A 21,394-nucleotide genomic window follows, 5' to 3' on the forward strand; every position below is an offset into this window, starting at 1 on the left:
ATGTCCGTGCCGTTGTCCTTGCGGCAGTTCTTGTCCAGGTCCTCGGTGGACACCTCGTCTTTTCGACATTCACACTGTCTGCCCACACGTCCCTTATTGCACCTGCAAGGACACAATGAGAACTGAGAAAACACAGAGTACACAGCTCACATCTACTCACATATAAACTCTCTCCTGTACGTTTATGCGTCAGAGACTAAAAGGGGTTTTCAAGCACCAAAACAATAAAAGTTTCTGTGCATCAGAATGCGGCCTGTTTAATTATATATATATATATATATATATATATATATATATATATATTTTTTTTTTTTTTTTTCTGAGCAAAATTACCATCATGCATTTTTTACAATGATTTGCAGAAGACAAGCACAAAAACTGTCATTCAGTCTAACAATAGTTCACATACCAAAAAATAACAAATATATTTTTTTGGCATAATTTTTGACAGATTATTTACATTAAAGATTCAGCGTTACATTTAACCCTAAAATCAATAAAAACAGAATTCTAAACAAACAAACAAACAAAACTATTGTTTTGCATTGTCACATCATTATTATTATTTTTCCAGTAAATTATGGTATTATGACATTGTTTATGATTTTGATGTTGATATATTTTGTTTCTCTTTGCTTTTTTTATAACAATATGGAACAATTTGTAAGTAATCTATATATCAATATATCTATCTATCTATCTATCTATCTATCTATCTATCTATCTATCTATCTATCTATCTATCTATCTATCTATCTATCTATCTATCTATCTATCTATCTATATCTGGGCTCAATCGATTATGTGCGATTAATCTAGTTAAATGCATATTAAATTGCATTTCATTAAAATGCATTAATCAACAAATTAAATTTGGCTGAGAAAGATCATTTAAAGCCATTATTGTGTTAGAAAAGCATGAAATCGATACCAAAAGTAGCTTTAGAAAGACATTTTTTTCCCTTTTTCATTTTTGGGTGAACTATCCCTTTAATAATAATAATAAAAACATTCATTCATTCATTCAAACGGCTGATTTATTCAGGAATGAAGTAAACGTCTCTCTTTATGAGTGGGCCACTGAATTTTTGGTTCCCCTGATTCATTCAAAACACGGATTCGTTCAGACGTGTGTTGCTCAGAGTCACACAACAGTTCTGCTGTGGCTTTATGGGTAATATTTGCGTTGGCAAAACTGAGCAAAAACAGACAATATTGTGCCTAAAATAACACAATATTAAGTTCTAATTTATTGAACTGTTGTATAAAATCACATTTGCACTCGTGCTGATATCGCTTGACTATATTATATGATATAAATATCATATAGACAAAAACTCACTTTGATGTTAAACACTGAATGATGTGTTAACTGTGTTAATTTTAACATGTTATTTAGCAATCAAACAAAGACATGCATTTTTATAAGCACATGCAGGGGTGTTATGTGAGGAGAGACTCACCTGCAGGCTCCACACTCAAACGTCCCGTTGCCGTTATGACACATGTCACTGTTCTTGATGCCCTGCTTGTGACAGTCACACTCGCAGATGAAGTTGAGCAAGATCTCCACCTCCTCGGTGAAGCCCAGGGGCTTGATCTTAATGCTTTCAGGTTTGCCTTGTTTGGGGCAGCCTTGAGCCGTGATATTAATGTTGAATGATACCTGGGAAGGCATTGGAAATAGAAAACAACAGGCTATCGGCTTCTGCTATGGATGACGGATGAGGCATATTGCCTTGTGTTGTTTGGCCTCACCTCGTCTCCGATGGAGATGTTTGAGCACTTCCTTCCGCTCTCTCCCTCGTTCACCACTCCGTTCTTACAGTGCGACTGATACGTGATGGTCACTCCTTCGGGAAGCTTACTGTTCTCCAGGATCACCTCTGAGGAAAGAGACTGAGACGAAACAGAAATCAGGCAAGTTCCTTTAAAGACGGCAGATTTTTATAAAGAAACTCCATGGGCTCACATTGTAGGCATCAACGATGAGATTGATAACATTGCTGGAGTTTGCTGAAAGCGTGCCGACTGCAGACTTCGGGATCAGGTTTTTAAGTTCCTACGGAAAGAGAAAGAGAAAAAAAAACATAGAAAAACATCCATGGATCTTCAGCACAGGGGCTCGGGGTTTTTGTTTTACAGCAGTCCTGTTAAACTGCAGACAGGAACTCTTAATTATGACCGTGGCGTTTGGATCAGTCCAAGCTGGGGAACTATCTTGGGCTTGTGGCTTTCCAAATACAGAGAAGCTGGATTCAAACTGTGCAGATGCCTGAGAGTTTCAGTCTCGCAGTAGTGAAATATTTGATATGGAATTTCATATTACAGTTCATCCATTTGTAACACAGTCTCCAGCTACGGCTCTTTCAGTGCAAGTCTATGGGATTTGGTCTGGTGTTTTATCACTCAGCAGGTGAACTGTATAAGTCTGATCACTTAGAAAAGTAATAGCATATCTCCCTCAACAGGCCACATAGACTATACAGCAAAAGTTTTATATATATGCTAAATATACACACAGTAAAGCTCAATTAAATATATTTTTGAAACTGAAACCTTCATATACCAAAATATATTTTAAAATGTATTTCAGGTGCAAGAAAATAAATTTCCAGTTTGACAGAAGCCTACATTTAGGCTAAATGCAAATATGGATGGATAGCCCACTAGAGGTCAAAATAAATGTGTAATGATTTAAGAATGTTTAATTTTTAAATGTTTCTTGTTGATTTTTAAAAAAAATGTGTTATATGTTCACACACGTTATAGACATCAAAATGTAGCCATATATACTCACATATATACATTGGCAGAAAATATATTAACATATTTTCATATATATTAATTTGGTTTGGTTATTTTTTTTTTGTTTTGATGTACAGTACAGAAGTTTGGTTTGGATACTATTTTTTTTGTTTTTTTTGGAAGTTTTTTCTTCTGATCAAGCCTGCATTTATTTGATCAAAAATACAGAAAAAAAATGTAATATTGTGATATATTATTACAATTTAAAATAATTGTTTTTAAATTTATTGTACTTTAAATTATCATTTATTTCTGTGATGCAAAGCTGAATTTTTAGGATCATTATCACATGATCCTTTAGAAATCATTCTAATATGATGATTCATTATCAAAGTTGGAAACAGTTCTGCTGCTTAATATTTTTTCAGAACATGTGATACTTTTTTAGGATATTTTGATGAATAAAAAGTAAAAAAAAAAAAAAGAAGCTATGTTTTTAAAATATAAATATTTTGTAATAACAATATACACTACTGGTCAGTAATTTGGGGTCAGTAATTTTTGTTTCTTTCTTTTTTTTTTTAAATAAAATCAATACTTTTATTCAGCAAGGATGTGTTAAATTGATAAAGTGATAGTAAAGAAAATATATTATTAATTAGAATTTTTATTTTTATTTTGAATAAATGCAGTTCTTTTTAACCTTTTATTCATCAAATATATTAGACAGCAGAACTGTTTCCAACATTCACAATAAATCAGAATATTAGAATGATTTCTAAATGATCATGTGATAGACTGGATGTTACATGTGACACTGAAGGCAGGAGTAATGATGCTGAAAATTCAGCTTTGCATCACAGGAATAAATTATTTTTTAAAGTATATTCAAATAGAAAACTATTATTTTAAGTTGTAATAATATTTCACAGTATTACAGTTTTTTCTGTATTTTTGATCAAATAAATGCAGGCTTGATGAGCAGAAGAGACTTCTTTCAAAAACATTAAAAATAGTAATGTTTCCAAACTTTTGGTCTGTACTGTATATATAAAATATATATTTTTTTGCTGTATGGGATGATTTGAGGAATCATTCATGCAGCAACAAAAAGTTATGTGCTTACATTTAATCCTTAGCTTATATGATTTGTTTAAATCCAGCAAGCTCTATAAAGTTTTCTAGGTTTTGATGTGTGTGGAAAAAGACTACAGGCCAGGTGGAAACTTTCACAAATCAAGAGTTGGCTTCAATCCGGCCAAGTGTGAGAAAGATAAAAAAAGAAACTACCGGCTCCAGACACAGATGGCTCCATACACATCATTATGATAATCATCCGCGGACCTACTTTGTAAACAGGCTGGAACTCCTCTGTAACTGCAAAGATGGTCTGGATGTTGTTTTCACTCAGTTTCTGAACCAGGTGGGCGATGGACGGGTAATCCTAGTCAGGAAAGGACATGAAAGCTCTGCTAAATCTGTCAAACATCCGATAGTCTGCTCTGAAAATCAGCTGAAGATGTCTTATACGCACGTAATAATGGCTCATGGTGTACATGTTGTTTTCTAAGTGGCATCTCCCATCATTGGGAAGCACGATTCCACCTAGTTTGCCATCGCCGGCAAAATGGAAACCTGCATCTGTGGAGAACACCAACAAACGAGTGACGTTTCTCCAGCCGATGTGCTCCTGAGAGAGAGAGAGAAAAAACAACAGGAAGAAGGAGAAAAATGAGGCCAAGGGATACAAAGAGTGAGCTGAAAGTACAAAAACAGACTGAGGACACAAATGAACATATTACTGTAGCATTTCAGTTTTTTCCACTTATAAAGAGTCTGAAAATAACCAAATAAGAACATGGGTCTTTCAGGGTTTTCGGACCCTTTTGGAAAACATAATATGTAGAAAATCTGTTTTTTGTTTTTAAAATAACTTTGTATAATTATGACAGAGATATGTAAAACTTTTGAAAAATGATTTTGGTCAAGCTCTGGCAAATAAATATGAAAGCTTGTTTCCACCACGGGATAAAAAAATAAACACGTTAACTGCAACTTTTTTTTTTTTTTTAGCTTTATCTCACAATTTTAAGTTTGCATCTTAAAATTCTGACTTTTTCTCAGAATTGTGAGAAATATTATTTACTATTTATTATTAATCATATTTACATTAGTATTATATTATTGTATCACATATATATGCATGTATGAATTAATTGTACTTACTTTTTTGCCAACACATAATTTAAATAGTTTTTTGTTTTCAGATACAAATGTATAAAAGACTTTTTCTCCTGACATTAAGAAAATATCATTAAAAAAATGATAACAGGGTGGATTACTTTGGCCTGAACTTGATTTTGATAGAAAATAATAAAACATTACTTAAAGGGATACTCCACCCCAAAATGAAAATTAGTAAGTAAATAACAGTGTCAAGGTCAATAAAAGGTATGAAAGTCATCGTCAGAATATTCCATCTGCCATCAGACGTGCAATCCGACGTGATGACGACTTTCATATCTTTTATGGAGCTTGACACTGTTATTTACTTGGCAGTCTATGGGACAGTCACAAGCCTTTGGTTTTCATCCAAAATATCTTAAATTGTGTTCTGAAGATGAACAAAGCTTTTACAGGTTTGGAACGACACGAGGGTAAGTGATTAATGACAACATTTTCATTTTGTGGTGGAGTGTCCCTTTAAGAAGGTTAAATACACTGCTGCAACATGTACTGTATAAATACTGTATGATTCAAAAATCACATTGCTCAGCATTTTACTGCAAGATTTTTTTTACGGCACAACGTATCAGGAATGACCCACACATATTCTCAGTGCACAGTCAATAGTTGTCCTCAGTAATGTTGTTTTTCACTCACTCCGCAGACAGCCACTTGCATGATGGCATCAAACCCCCCCTCCGGTGAGTCCAGGTTGCCAGATATCTGCTGCTTTCCCACCAGACTGTTGAACTGGTGCCCGTTGCTGGTCAGTTTCAGCACGTTCTTGTAGCTGAAGGGACTGGTGCAGTTTTGGTCCCCTGTGCAGGGGTTCAGGAGCTTGGCTGGAGTCGTGCTGATATACGGCATCACCGTCTTCTCCACAAAAGAGCCAAAACCTGTCCAGAAATAAGCAAAGCAGCATCTTAGCTTTAAGTGCATGCCAGCTCCTGTCTCTAATGGATCTGGCAGTGTGAGGAAAGTTTTGATTAGGTCTTATTTCTTCATTTAATTACAGGTTATAAAAGTAATATTCCAAGTCAGGGTTTCATGAAAATTTGTTAAAATTAGTCCATACAAAGTAGACTAACATATGTGTTTATTTACGCTGTGTTTTCACGAGTTTTCATTTTATCAGAAATGAGAAGCATTTAGAAATAGTTGTCTAACTGACTAAACACAGACTTAAAGGTCTCCAAAATAAAAGCTTGAAGGTTTAACATTTGAAAGTGAAGATTTTAGAATTGTAACATTATGTAAAATAGAATTATTATAATGATCAAATATTATTGTTTTATTTTTATTATTACAATAGCATATCTCCTACTTAATTTTGTTTATAATTAGAGTTAAGATAATAATAATAATAATAATAATAATAATAATAATAATAATAATAATCCAAAAACAATTGTATTATCAATTCGCAGTTCAAATAATGATACATGCCAAAATAATCATGATATATTTTATTACCAAATGTAGCTGCCCTATAATGTAAATAAATCATTTTAAAATAAAACACTTGTTTTCCTGCATGTCATTTGATCATTAACCAACATCAGAGAACCGTGAAGATGAGAATGCATTGTTAAATTATTGAAATATTAACTTGTTTATAATTTTATTAACTTGGTATAAAGCTTGGTGCTTCAATAAAAGAATTATATATATATATATATATATATATATATATATATATATATATATATATATATATATATATATATATATATATATATATATATATATATATATATATATATATAAAGACATTTTTATGGAAAGCTGTATTGAAAATCAACATGTGGTTTGACACGACACTTGTAATTTGAGATGCATATATTTAAAAGTAAATAATTTTAACACATTACCATTCATACATTTTGTATAAAATGTATCCTTGACATATATTATAAACTTTACATATATGCTTCACATATATTACAATGTTATTACATAAAACAAGTATATAATGGAGAAAATGTTTTAAGCAAAACTACAGGAAGGCTTTGTTATGATTTGATAAGACTCTCACCTATCCTGAAATCTGAGGTGATCTTGGACATTTCCTTCATCAGACTAGTCCCTAGGTTCTTGACGTTCTCCAAGTCATCCTTCATGGAGTAGGACAGGTCCATCAGATAGTACAGGTCTATGGGATAGTCCTCCGCCCTCTTGAACCTCAGTTTGATATTCTGAGGTTCCCCTACAGGAATAACAATTCATTCACAAAAAAAAATAAAAAAAAATAAATGCATTAATATTCCTTAAGTTACTTGCACAGATCAATAAAAACCAGCAAGGATTTGAGATTGTGAGTTTGCACCAGATCTGAGGTTGAGGCTGAGTTTCTGAGGCTGGATCTGAGTGATGTCCTCGGGTCGGAGTTTCTCCGCTCCTTTCTTGCGGTTGGTCACTGCTTTGTTCTTGAGGATCCTTTGGCCCCCGTGAGGGTTCTCGATCCTGGCGGCGTCGCAGCCTCTCTTCATGAGCGACTCCAGCTCATCACAGCGCGCCGACGTCGGCTCTCCCTGCTTCAGAAACTCCTGATGGGAGTACATATAAAAGCTGCTTGTATTATGTGAATCAAGCATGTCAGATTCTTTAAAGATGTCGATGAAGCAGTGAATAACACAAATCCATTGTAAAAAGGATTATAAATATTCTAATAATTTACAACCTTATCTTAAAGCTGTAGTTCTTTAAAATTATTATTTGATTGCTACTGTTGTCATGCTTCTTGTTTCCCTCAACATCTGTTTGTGGTGTTTCACTTCGAGTATTATTACTAATAATAATAATATGGTGAACTATTATTGCAATTTAAAATATCTGTTTGATCAAATATATTGTAAACTGTAATGTATTTCTGTGATGCGCAGCTGTATTTTCAGCATCATTACTCCAGTCTTCAGTGTCACATGATCTTCAGAAATCATTCTAATATGATGATTTGCTGCTCAAGAAACATTTCTGATTATTATCAATGTTGAAAACAGTTGTGCTGCACAATATTTTGTTGGGATGTTTTGTTTATTTTGTTATTTTTATGATTATTTTATGAATAGAATGTTGTTGTGATGAGCAGAGATGTTTTTCATATTTAATTAGAAATGGGATAACTGTCATTTTTAGTTCCTGAATAAAATGATTCATTTCTTAAATTAGTGTGATATCTCACAGAAACAATGAAGAAATGAAGCACATACTATAAAATTAAAAACCATGCACTGTCAGAAAAAAAATTGCAGATGTTTTGCACATTTTTGCATGTTTGCACACTGAGAGTGTATAATACAAAATAAACCTTTAATAAAGAAAATCATCTTAGAGTTAATTAATCTGAAGAAATAACTGGTGTGTTATGATAATTTGATATTTAAAATTCAGTAATGAAATGTGTACTGTAACTTTAAAATGTATATTATTTATTTACAGTGTTTAAACAGTTAATTAGACAATATTAATGATATAATTACTGTACCCTGGCACCTGCAGTACTTGTTTGCAGGGTTATTCTAGTTAACTAAAACTTAAATTAAAACCATAAAAAAGTTATTTGAAATAAAATAAACGTAATCTGAAATAAAATGCAAAAAAACTTTTACCATTATTTTTTATTTATTTCAGCTAGTCGCCAAGACAACACTTCTCAATTTAATTTAGTTTAACTTAATGTACTAAAATAACTAAAATGCTAACAGTATCTCAGTATCTGCATGGAAACATCATGATGCTTGAAATCCCTTTTTAGGGCTCCTAGAAGGAATCTTTCAGAAGAAATCACCAAGATGTTTCCATGCAGAAGCAGTTGGAATGAGGTTTCCTAGCATTAATGGAATGACAACATTCATCCGTCATTACTGTTACTGGCAAATCTGCCATAGCTATTAACATCTAGAGTCATTTTCTTCAGCATTAGCTTGTTTGGTCCAGGAGCAGCAGCAAGTTACTTGATATTAACCTCCTGTTTATTGAACTGTTGTATAAAAGCGATATCAGACTCGTGATCCTGCTCTTGGTCTATCAGTACAGCTCTGATTCAGCATAAATATACTGGGTCAGTAAATAGAAACAGAATGACCGTGGCATCTGAACACTACTCACTGTATCAGTGCACCATCCACATTTAGCTCCCACTTGTATGCACTCGCCACAGGACAAAGCGTTGGCTTTGATGCACTCGTTGCCCTCTGCAGAACAGAACAGACGGAGAGAATTTCACATCTACAGCTTCCATTCATTTCCATCACTCCGGCTCGCTGTAATTGGAGCCAAGATGATTACTCTGTGTTTTCCATTATGGATAATGCTCCGACCGCACTGGGTGGAGCGCGCTCGGAGTAATGACATCAGTATTTAACCGCTCGCTCTGAATAGAGAACGATTAGTTATCCTTATAGAAACCCAGCGCTTATTAATTCTGACGGAGTCGGACTGAGTTACAGTACACTGGACAGAAATACACTGCATTAGAAACTACAGAGTTCACATTACCTTGCTGTGCGCTGCTGCAACAAATGATCCCGAATAATGTTGACATGAAAAGTAGCTTCAGGTCCATCTACAACAAAAAGACAAAGAATAAGCAGTGCATTCAGCTCTAAAACAATCACTATAATACACAGTTATTCAGAAAAACTATGGTACATGTGGTATTTTTATAATATATAAAAATATGCTTATGATTTAATATGATTGGATAAACCGGAAATCATTGGACTATCACTTCAGGGTTTCCCAGTTAGAGCACAAACACGCATAATTCTCTTAACAAACCAAAAGATGCAGAATTAAATTGATATGGAACGATAGATACAGATTGTACTACATGGCTTATTTTGCAGAAGTGCACGATCTGTTAAAGTCCATATTAAGAAGAAACTACACTTCTAAGCACAGATCGAGAGCTGTAGTTCAACCACACAGCTTTGAGATGCATTTTGTGAATGTTTGTTGAAACTAAACACCAAATCGTTTAACTATGTTGGTAACGATATAACTTGCAACCATAGTTGTCTAACTATGCTTTTGGAAAACACATTCATATAGTGTCTGTGTTTTCTACTTTCGGTTCAGTGTTATTTATTCCCGTTAATCAATCAGTCCCACTTGTTCTTTATTTTCTCCCTCACTTGTCCTGTGTGTTTACTATTCTTGTTTTTCTCCCTAGTTTTTTTTGTTTTGTTTTTAGTTGATTTTTTTTTTGGTTCTTTGTTTGTTTTCGTAACCTCACTAGTTGTTTTTCCATCTATAGTTGTTTTTTTAACTTGGATAGTGTTATTGATTTTTTGCAAATAAAAAGGTTTCCATCCAGCAAGACGAAGAGAACAAAATCCTACTAAAATAAACTAGCGCCAAATATCAGGAAAAAGGTCATTTGCTGCAGTAGAAGCCACTGTGGGTCTTTTTTCATATGAAATAAAGACTTGCGCCTCAGAGCTCTCAGATGAAATGCAATAAATGCGGTCATGTTTTTTACTTGCTTTCGAGGAGGATGTCTGCTGTTTGGGAGCGCAGTTGTGTTCAGTTCTGGGAGGTAATAGCAAACCACTTTGACTACAGACTTTGGTTCATGTATTTCAGAATGTCTGCTGGTTATCCAGCTATGCCATCAAGTCACATGACTTTTTTAATGTGCACTGAGGAATTTATTCAGTAAATGTGTTTCCATCTAGTTTATGTGCATATTTTGCGCATAATTTTTTTTATGCACATTTTTAGAATTTATGCACATCTTTCCATTCAGCTTTTTTTTAATGCCATTTTCCAAAATGCGCATAACAAGAGGTTTTACGGCTCATATTTTCAGAGTGATGACCTTGAGGTCACTGGAGGTCGTAAACCTTCATCAGCCAACAGAGCTCATCTATTCTCAGCTCCTGCAAGAGGAACCGCTGGGCTAATTTAAATACCGCCTCTCAGATGCCATTCCTGGGTAAGAGTAACCATCATTCACTGCTCAGACCGCTTCCTAGTAGCTTTTGCCCTGCCAGAAATAGTGCCGTCTCCGTTAGGCAAAGGGTGTTACTCGAGCGGACAAACAATATCTTTAAAAACTCAACTCAGCAGAGAGGAGCACACTGTAAAAAACTATTTGGAAAATTCTAATACATTGTACTGTGTGATCATAGAAAAGCTGTAGTAACAATTTTAGTACTTTTTTTTTTATATTTTTTGCCATGTATGTGTTTTTAACTGTGTGTATTCTGTCCAAATATATGATGTCATTACTGTATTCTGTAGTTACCGTGCTGACGTACCGATCTATAATGATTATGAAAAACTCTGGTTTAAAAATTCAGTTCTGTTCAATAGTCTCCGGAGTTCCTGTAAGAGTGATCTCTCATTAGATTCAGAGCACTTTAGCCGCTGAAAGCATAAATGGCTTTCCTGTTGTCTGTCCTGCCAGGTAAAGCAGTATTGATTAGCGTGTCCCATGAGGCCGTGTGTTGTGTCTGCTTAATAAATGTTCCTCTGTTGGGCTCCGCATGTCAGTGAGGGGCTCAGAAGCGCTTTGGATGCAGCAACGTCTTCAGTAGAATGAAATCTACTAAAAAGTATGAGCGGCTAACATTATCAAGTGCAACAGTAAGTTTCCTTGTATTGTAAAAGGCTTTACAAACAATGTTTTCTTTCCTGAGCTGACATATCCTAAAAAACAGGACATTAAATAATTAAATAAAAACTTCCTGGAGAGGAACATACCAGCCCTTGTGTAAAAGAAGTGTACTGAATGTGCACTTGTAGTGTACTGCAAATCTCAAGTATATTTACAACATTCTTTTTACTTTAATATAATATTAAATGAAATAAAAGGCCACTTAAGTGTAGTAGAGAGACACTTTCATGACTATGTTTAACAAATTTTAAAACATGCACTTCAGTGATTTTAAATAAACTTTAAAAATATTGAATTACGTACATTTTTAATCATTGTTTTAATTTTTTGTCATGCTTTAAAGAAATTTTTGATGTGCTGACTAACGTGTTATGTAAACAACGTACTAGATTATAATTATAACTGTAGTGAGTTATTTCATTTTACAGATTAAAATTGACATGTTTTAAATGTACTAAAGTACTTCATTATCACAACTGTGTAATTACAAATATATTCTAATACATTGATAGAAATTACATTCATTTTAGTTTATAATGAAACAAATTAAGTGTGGAAACAATTTTAACTCAAAAACTGCTAGTAAAGTTCAACAATAAGAACAAAGACACGGCATTAAAGTAAAGAAGTTTTGATGTAGAGGAACCAAAATAGTATTTTCTTGTAAAACTACAATTTTCTGTTTTATTTAAAACTTTACAAAAAAAAAAAAAAGGCACTTTAAAGTTCAGGCATGCATTTAATTTAAATTTCCCTTTTTATTAAACATGCAATGTTATATGCAATTGTGTGTCTGAAACATTACATTCAGTTTGCACTTATGCACTTCCCCCTTTTTTCCCCACAATAACTGCTATTTTTAAAATTATACTTCTTTTTCACAAGGGAAAGTGCTAATATCTTTTAAACAAATCTTTGTGTCCTCCAGTTCAATTATTTTGTCAGCTTTTAGGACTATTATACTAGCATATAACTTTCCTCAAGCTAACACACATTATCTTAAGCATTACAAAATTTCTCCCCAAAAAGCCTCCCGAGATGTTAAATAAATTGCCAAAATACTGTATACAATAGTTCAACGTACAAAAAAAAGCATGGTAAAAATGCACAAACCCAATGAAACATTAAGACATTCTGGCAACCAGCACGGTCTACAAATAGATGTAATAGAACTGATGTAAGAAATGTCAGATGCTAGTACTCTACCTCTAAATTACACAGCACATCAATAGCTATTCCAAAGAAATCGCAAATACAACCAGTGCTGTCACAGCCTGAATGGAAACAAAAACACCCTTCAGCCTTTTACTTCCCTGCCGAATGTAATGCATGTGGTTTCCATTAAACTCAATGGACAGAGATGAGATGGCTTAGAGGAATTCCACCCTTTAAACGCTAAAGAGAGACACTGTGGGAACTGCGGCGGCCCAGATTAAATCACAAGTAACTTGGTAACACGTCTGAAAGTCGTTAGGCTGTGAGTCTAACTCTTGGGTAATTCAGTCACTGTTAGTTAATAAGTGTGTGTATGTGTGTTAAAAACGGTTCAGTGTGCCGCTTATACACACAGTGTGCAGACAGCATCTCAGATTAGACCACATGTCTTTTTGTGTCTTTATACTTCAATGTATTGTCATGAACCGCAGGGTTTAATTTTGTTGTTTGTGTATGTTTTTTGGACTCTCAAAGCCGTGTTTCCCATCCACTTACATTATATGACTGACAGACTGCTTGAGTTTTTTTTTTTTTAATTCAAATTTTCAAGTTTCAAGCAATCAGTTTTTTTTTTAATGCTCATAGTTTATTTCAGCTTCATTTTAATCAACAAAAATGTTATTTATTTATTTATTTATTTATTTATTTATTTTTTAATCAGTTTTAGTGTTAGGCAACGTTAATAACCCTGATCCAGCCAAGAAAAACACGTTTGGGTCCTAATTAAGAGTGTGAATGAAGACACTTAAATAATAATAATAATAATAATAATAATAATAATAATAATAATAATAATAATAATAATAGCATGGCTGTTGCTCTGTTTCTGTTCAATGCGGTCTCACAGCTGGACTCAGGAATGCTGGGGGAGGCTGAACAGAGAGCACCATGGGAATGATATCCCTATGTTCTGCTACAAGTGTGTGGTCACAACAAGACTCAGCAGTTGCTGAAAGTCTGTTCTTTTTGACCAGAAGTCAACTTTTTTTTCTGATCCTACTGTAATTTTCTTTGGCATGTGAAGATAACACAAAGATACATTCAAATGCAAATGCAAATAATAATAATAAAAACACTCAAGAGATGCATAAAAGGAGCAAAGAGAAAAACAGGAAAGGGTGGACACTGAAATCCCACCTCCATTTCAGACCGAAACTTCAAACCCCTAAACCACTGCGTGGAAAGACCACCCTCTTTCTTCTCTGCTCTCTTCCCCGTCTTTTCCATTCTGGACTGGGAAAGAGATATCAGAACAAATGCCCACAAACGCCCCACTCAACCTCTGTCCTGAAATGAGGGCCAAACACAACCATGCCATAATATCCCTTTGAAATTGGGGAGCGTGCAATGAGCTCCAGGTTTAACAATCCGCCTGTCTCTCTTGACTGCTTCCGTTGCTCATGGGTTACACTTTATTTTGCAGTGTTTTTGTTATACATTACATGTACTTACTATAGAAATAACAGCAAAATATGAATAATTCATGCAACTACCCTAAACTAAACCCTAATCCTAACCCTACAGAAGTACATGTTGTTAAATAATATTATTCAGTACTTAAATGTACACAATGACTTTATTTGAAGGTATCCATGTTACAGCGTAATTACAATTAAGTACTGAGTAATACTATTTATCAACATGTAGGATCAGAGCATGGTTTAGGGTTAATTGCTTACAATTGCTTACTATAGTAAGAACATGTAACATGAAACAAGGACACTGCAAAATGAAGTATTACTGAAAATTGCATGCCATGTATTAAAAAAAAATAATCACATATCTATAATTATGATGTTTAACACATTATAATATTAATACATATTATAATATAGTATTAAATATACTACTTTGGTAACACTTTAGAATAGGGAACACATATTCACTATTGACTTAAAATTATTTCTGAGCAGACTCCTAATTTGCTGCTTATTATTAATAGTTAGTAAGGTAGTTGTTAAGTTTAGGTATGGGGTTTAAGGATGAAGGGGTTTTTAATTTTGTAGTGGTGGAGTTATAAATTATTGTGTTGTTTATTATGGTATTAATTTGTTGTTTTTATATTATTATGAATGGTAATAGTTGACTAGTTAATAGTGAGAATTTGTCCTCAAAATAAAGTGCTACCGTTACTTTAAATGTAATATTGAGTGACTCGCTACAGTTAAATTTATAATCAAGTACTTTACATGAGCTTAGTATGTTAGTCAACACACTAAAATGAAAGCACAACAAAAGATTAAAACAAATTGAACAAATTTGAAATGTACTTGAAAATAAAATTTTAATAATTAGACATTATTACAAAGTGCACTTAAGTGTGTTATTTTTTTTTAACTACTAATGCAAATACAGATATTTGAGGAGCCCTACTTTTTCTGAAACATGACTCTTTCAGTTTTCTTGTGAATACAATAAAATACATGCATGCTGTAAACCAATATTAATAGCCAAAATATAATATTTTAGGTCAAATTGGTGTAGCTGACAAAAACTTTGGGAATCCCTGCTGTAAACAATGCATTTGCAAATGCTGCTCTTTCTATAGATGGACCTTAAGGGGAATATTGACCATGCTAATGCTTGAGTTCAAGTCCATCCTTCACAGTCATACTGGATCAATACCACTTTCTGCTTTCAGCCAACTACAATTCAACAACAACACAAACAGAACAAGATGTATGTAATCACAAAGCAGCAGAGAGACACCAGGATGAGAAACAAAGGGAGATCATTCATTGTGCAAGCTTCTACAAAAAACAACTCAATTTTTACATTACCAAATATAATGTGATCATCCTTTACTCATACAGATGTAAATGCCATTATGCTAGGGTGTTTTGGGCATTGCTAAAAGAGTTTTTTGTTTAGTATGTTGCGATATGGTTCTGGGTGTTACTGGCACAAGTCAGTATGATGAGGCTTGGGTCCTCCTTCAATGTAAATCAATGAGATTTTTCTCATTCTATGATCTTGACTTAGTAAGCACTCCTAAGAATAACTAACCAGCAGCTTTGAGCTGTTTTATTGTAACTTGTGTTTCACGGGACTCGTAGCCAAACGTTTCACATTGCAAGTGCAATGCTGTACCGGGTAGGCTATGGAGCAAGTTTACTACATCAGAAAAGCCAAACATATGGAACTGGCAAAGAGATGCAAACTTCAAAATGTATTAGTTTACAAATCAAGCACTATGGTAAAAGTGTTTTAAGGTCATACAATAGTTTTGTGCAAGGAACCACATGAAAACAAGTCTTTATTAATCAATAAGCTGCCCTTGTTATCATAATTTGTGTGAAAAGGAACTATGTGGAATGCCACGTGTGTTTATTTGATCCTTTTGGGAGTTTTGCAAAAGTGTAGGCATAGGCACATTTTTCCAATGAGCCTGGGTTGAATATATGGCTAAACTGAACTAGCTTGGTTCCACCCTAAGCCCAACCCCTTCATTTCATCTTCTCCACCCGCAGTAGTCAACCACAGACTCTACCATCCTCCTAAAAAAAACATCACAGGAATCCCTGATATGTGTTTTCCCAATGACTAGAACAAAGGCTTTTACACCCTGCCCAGCATCTCCACTAGAATCAGTCAAATGCAACCCAAATTAATTGAATTGAAGGGTGGTTGAGAGTTAGCCCTCTATTAAAGCTTGCACACACAGACTACACTGAGCATGATATATTACGCCTCTGAAGCTGGCATTAGAGGGTTCAGGGCTGTCGTAACGTTACTGCTTCTGCCTGACTAGTCCCTTTTAACCATGGCGTTGGCTTTACAGCAATCTCCCCCATCACACAGGAAACCAGCAGTTTGGCAAACATCCAGAAACCCCTCGCGGTGAAGCCCTGTCCATAAAAACACCCCCACCAGGACCTCAGTGATACATACTAAACACATGAAGAGTGGTTAGCAATGAACATATGAACATGTTTATATTAAGAAATGTACAATAAAATAACAAATGAAAAATTGTATGCACTGCATCTCTTTCGTAGTGAATCCCATTCAGGCTTGAACTGATGTGTTTCATATTCCACCTGGTTTAACTGTGGTTGATGCATCACTCATCTATCATTTTTATTACTGGATATGAATGAATAATTCACTATAATGGAGGGGCTGACTCACACTGCTGTCGTACAAGGGTAAAGCAGTTCAGTGCCAGGCTAATAGGTTACAGCGGTAACACTTTACAGTTAAACTTAGATTATGCATTGGGTATCATGCTAATTAACTGTGAACTGTCTAGCATTTACTAATGAGGGTTGATGTTTATTGCTAAATACTATTGTTAATTTTTCAAATTCAAGTTCATACAAGTAAGGGTATATCAGCTGGTTGTTATCACAAAATAAACCCAGCAGGAGATGAGGACTGTGACACACACACACACACACGCACACACACACACACGCACACGCACACATGTTATCACAAAATAAACCCAACAGGAGATGAGGACTGTACAGGAGATGAGGACTGTGCACACACACACACACGCACATGCACACATACAGATAGGGAACTGGTTTCCTGGAACAACAGTAATAACTGTAATTTTAACTTAATTTATTTATTTAGACCATTGTTCAAAGTATTCCAAAACTGGAGACTGAACCTCTGACTAAAACCTATGCACAAATAGTTCAATGTGATCTTAAGAAGATTTGTTTGTATTTTATTTTTTAAGTGTGGTTCTACCTCTATCAATTCTACCACTGCATTTTAATAGACAATAAAACATACAGTATTAATGTATTGACAGCAAAACGTAAATCATGTTTATATGGAGAAATGTACAAATGTAATGGGTCCTTATTTAATCTCATATTTAATTCATGCAATTAATCGGTTCATATTGTTGTTGATTATCACTGAGATTATGTTTTCACTCGCAGTTGACTAATTTTGAAACAATATCACTTCATTGTTCAGGGACACTTCTGATGCAAACTCTTTCACAAGACTACACTTTAAAACCTTAAAATGAATAAGAATTCTGTCATAATTTGATCATTACTTATGAAATATCTTATTATTCACTGCAGTTTTCTGAATGTGCTTTAACTCAAAAAATGACCATAAAATATGTCCAAAATGCAACAATAAAGGATCACAAACAACCTTTTAATTTGCGCTGTAATTAAAATTTTCAGAATCCACATGAAGCCATATCAAGTTTTATTAAACGATCTTCATCTACAGCCTCAGTAGCGACTGTAACCATCAAATCATGCAGTCGCCAAAAATTCTATATTTGCTGCCTTAAGAAACGTTATGACCAATGTTGTTATGTCATTGCATGCTTTTCGGTTCTCATATGACTTGCCACATTTAAGCTAACATGCTCTGTACCTCTTGTGAAAGAGCACTTTAAATGCAACACATCGTAATTTGGACTACATTGGTACTACAATTTCTAGAATAAATGATTGTGATTATAACACTTGTTAGCCTATTAGGTTTTTTATATAGTTGAAGAGTGGTTATGTTTATAAGGTTAAGAGATGTACAATAATGTATCTCTATAAAACTGTGAAAATTTAGCTATATAAATATAACTGTGATCTAAAAGTTTTGTAAATATTTTATGCTTCTACTGTTTACTTTTTAGATGCTGTAAGTCCGTCCATATTTAAGGTTTCAGCATCCACCCCAATACACAAAAAAAATTCAAAGTACAAAAGCCCTCTCTTGTCGGTCGAAGATTGATTTCTTTCCAATCAGTTTCAATGTGACATCAATGACTTCCAGCAACATTACCTGACCTGAAAGTAGTTCACATGAAGGCAGCTGAATTAAGATTAACCTTCCTGTTTGGTGAGAATTTATCCCAGATGAGGAACAATATAATGTCTTATTTCATATCTGGTTTTCTTTTTTTGAAAGGTTCTGCATTTCTACCCACAGCTGTACAACAGCAGCTGTTCACTGTGCACAACTGATTCTAAACTTTCCCACACTTATGATACTACAGGCCATCTACTCACCACAAAGACCTTAACAAACCAATTCATGCTCATAGTAAAAGTATGAACATCTGCATTTAATACATATTTACTACAAGCACTGGTTTTTTTTTTTTGGTAAAATAGTTTTCTGTTCTATTCCCTTCACTCAGCATGAACATCAACAGTTGTTTTCACCATTTTTACTCGTGACAGATTTGCAAGAAGATTGGTTAAACGGACGAGAGACCAGCTACACAATCCTGCATTGACCACATGCCACTGCAGGTCAATTTCAAGCTAATTTACTGTGTGACCTCCGCTGGCTCACATGAATACTGCTTACATTGTACACTGGCAAAGAAAGGTTCTTTCTCATTGGCTGACCGGTAAGAGCAATGAGAACCGAGATCAGACAAGAGCGGACGGTATGAAGAAAATAGGGAGGGGACGAAAGTAGATCAGATTAGACAGGGGCCTGTTCTGCAGACCAACATCAAACAAGAGATATTGCCAGTGGAGAGGAGATAGACACACATTCTGAGCTCCTTTATCTGGACATGAAAACATACATTTGAGGAAAGGGTTTAAAAGAAATGTGCCCACGGTCACAGATTTCAGTCCTTTATAAGCCAAAAAAATGCATTAATGAATTCTACTGTAGAGTAATTCTCTGAAAAAGCCAAATGTTTTGAATCGAGTTCTTCCAGAAACGTGTTTTAAGATTCTAGTCTCGACCCAATAATAAAGAAACAGACACTGAGAACAAAATGCATCCTATGTGAAAAAAAGAGATTTTTTTTAGGTTAAAATGAAAATGGTCTGCAAGAAGAAAAAATGTGTGAAAATGGTTTATAAATGTTTTATGGTCTGCTTGTAGTAATGGTATTGTAAAATGGGTTAAAAAAAAAAAAAAAGTATAATGGGTAATTATAAACATGGCTTTGTGTGAAACTTATGTATAACTTTTGTATCCCCACATGTTTTTGTATATTCAGATATGAAATTTCAAGACATGTAACACCAGGTTTGATGTCATGATGCCAAATTTCTTTGACTATTGTATAGTGTATAATTGGTCATACTTTGAGAATAAGAGCATATAAGCTACAGTGGACGATTTTATGGTGCTTTTTTGTAGTTTTGGTGAGTTTGACAGCTCATAGTGAAAATTTTTTGAAAAAACAAACAAAAAACAAATCTTGATATAATTATTTTGTATTCCATGAAAGATAATTATCCACCTTTTTTCCTAGTCAGCCTACTGGGATTTAAATTCTGGGAGGCACTTCTGGTTTCCACTCAAATGATCAAAACAAATCATTTCAAATCATAATAGTTCTACAAACAATCCTTCTCTGTCAGTTTAACTGAATGAGCTATGCACTGTGCTTCATGTACTATTGTCAGAACTCAGGAGAATAACGTAATGCTTGGTATTTTAATGTGATGTGATATAACAAGAATATCTATGGCAAGAGCTCTTTTCAGTCACTGCATTCTTTTCCTCCAGATTGTTTTCTTTTTTTTTCCTTTACACGCTGCTGTAACAAAAAAAAAACAAAAAAAAAAAAAAGGCAACATATACTGTGCATTTGTGGTCTACTCTCCCAATTTAATTTACTATGCAACCATGAATAATGAACTGAAATGCACTAAGAATTTCTTGATTTTCTTCGCAAATCCTAACGTCTATTTCCAGGTTTTTTTCCCCACATGGATGCTTTAAAATTTAATCGTTATGTAATGTAGACATAAATTACTACAGTGATATTTAACCTTTTTTTTAATGCCTTAATCTGGATTTTATATTTTTGGTTTAGTCTTGGTTTTCTCCCTGAATTCAGGACCAAAGCCTGGTTCAGAACGACAGCTAACAAGGTCTGGAAAACAATGACTGGATCCGTTCCTATAAATATTTTTGCTAAGATTTAACCTGACAAGAGTGCTTGAACAAGACTTAACACTAAAGCATTATCTATTATTTTCTACATAATACACAAGAAATGCACCAGTGAAAATTTATGCTCTGCTTGATCTTCAAAGAGCTTTTAACCTCAAATGCTTGAAATTAATTTTGTAGAAGAATAAGCATATGAGTTTTAATGTATTGGACCAAATAGTGAAGGAAAAGTGGTCAACAAGTGTGCACTTGCACATTAACTTCACAAGAAAAACTAGTCACCAATTTAAAGTTAGTCATGATTGATACCTAATATGCAAAACAGTTTAAGCATCTTTAAGTAACCAACAAAGCAGAAACACAACACAGGATTGCATATTCATTCTCAGGGATGACACAACTGCTTAGCACTTATCTGTCAAAAGGAGTCACTGGTTAAAGGTCCGACAATAAAGGCTTTTTTCTGTCCAGCAGCTGTTGTGAAGGTCAGAGGTCATGTACCATCAGTGAACGAATGCTACTGACCACACACCTGATTTATTCCACCTACACGGAGTCTTAAGCCCATTTACTTGATTAAAAAAGCCCCTCTGCTGTCAGACGCAAGGTTGTTCTAAAGGACAGAGCAGCCAGACGTCCTTTCTCAGATTAAAATGGGTACAAGTGTGTCACCGCATCCAGTGAATCAATGCAGTCTGCTTCCTGGAGTATTGACATTTCAAAGGAACA

General features: G+C 34.3%; 1 protein-coding gene across 2 annotated transcripts in view; it reads right to left on the reverse strand.

The window, feature by feature from the left end:
- Positions 1-21,394, reverse strand: part of itgb1a (integrin, beta 1a) — a 31,016-nt gene that overhangs the window by 8,448 nt on the left and 1,174 nt on the right. For both annotated transcript variants that reach the window (XM_042714038.1, XM_042714039.1), the window contains exons 2-12: positions 9,472-9,538; positions 9,082-9,167; positions 7,301-7,520; positions 7,010-7,180; positions 5,632-5,870; positions 4,283-4,438; positions 4,097-4,192; positions 1,973-2,062; positions 1,759-1,899; positions 1,464-1,666; positions 1-102 (exon numbers count right to left, since the gene is read on the reverse strand). The exon at positions 1-102 is cut by the window's left edge and continues 137 nt beyond it. In XM_042714038.1, coding sequence (XP_042569972.1) covers positions 1-102; positions 1,464-1,666; positions 1,759-1,899; positions 1,973-2,062; positions 4,097-4,192; positions 4,283-4,438; positions 5,632-5,870; positions 7,010-7,180; positions 7,301-7,520; positions 9,082-9,167; positions 9,472-9,538 — 1,571 coding nt within the window. The remainder of the gene's footprint in view (positions 103-1,463; positions 1,667-1,758; positions 1,900-1,972; positions 2,063-4,096; positions 4,193-4,282; positions 4,439-5,631; positions 5,871-7,009; positions 7,181-7,300; positions 7,521-9,081; positions 9,168-9,471; positions 9,539-21,394) is intronic.

Source organism: Cyprinus carpio, chromosome A24 (assembly GCF_018340385.1).
Source record: "Cyprinus carpio isolate SPL01 chromosome A24, ASM1834038v1, whole genome shotgun sequence".
NCBI classification, from domain to species: domain Eukaryota; kingdom Metazoa; phylum Chordata; class Actinopteri; order Cypriniformes; family Cyprinidae; genus Cyprinus; species Cyprinus carpio.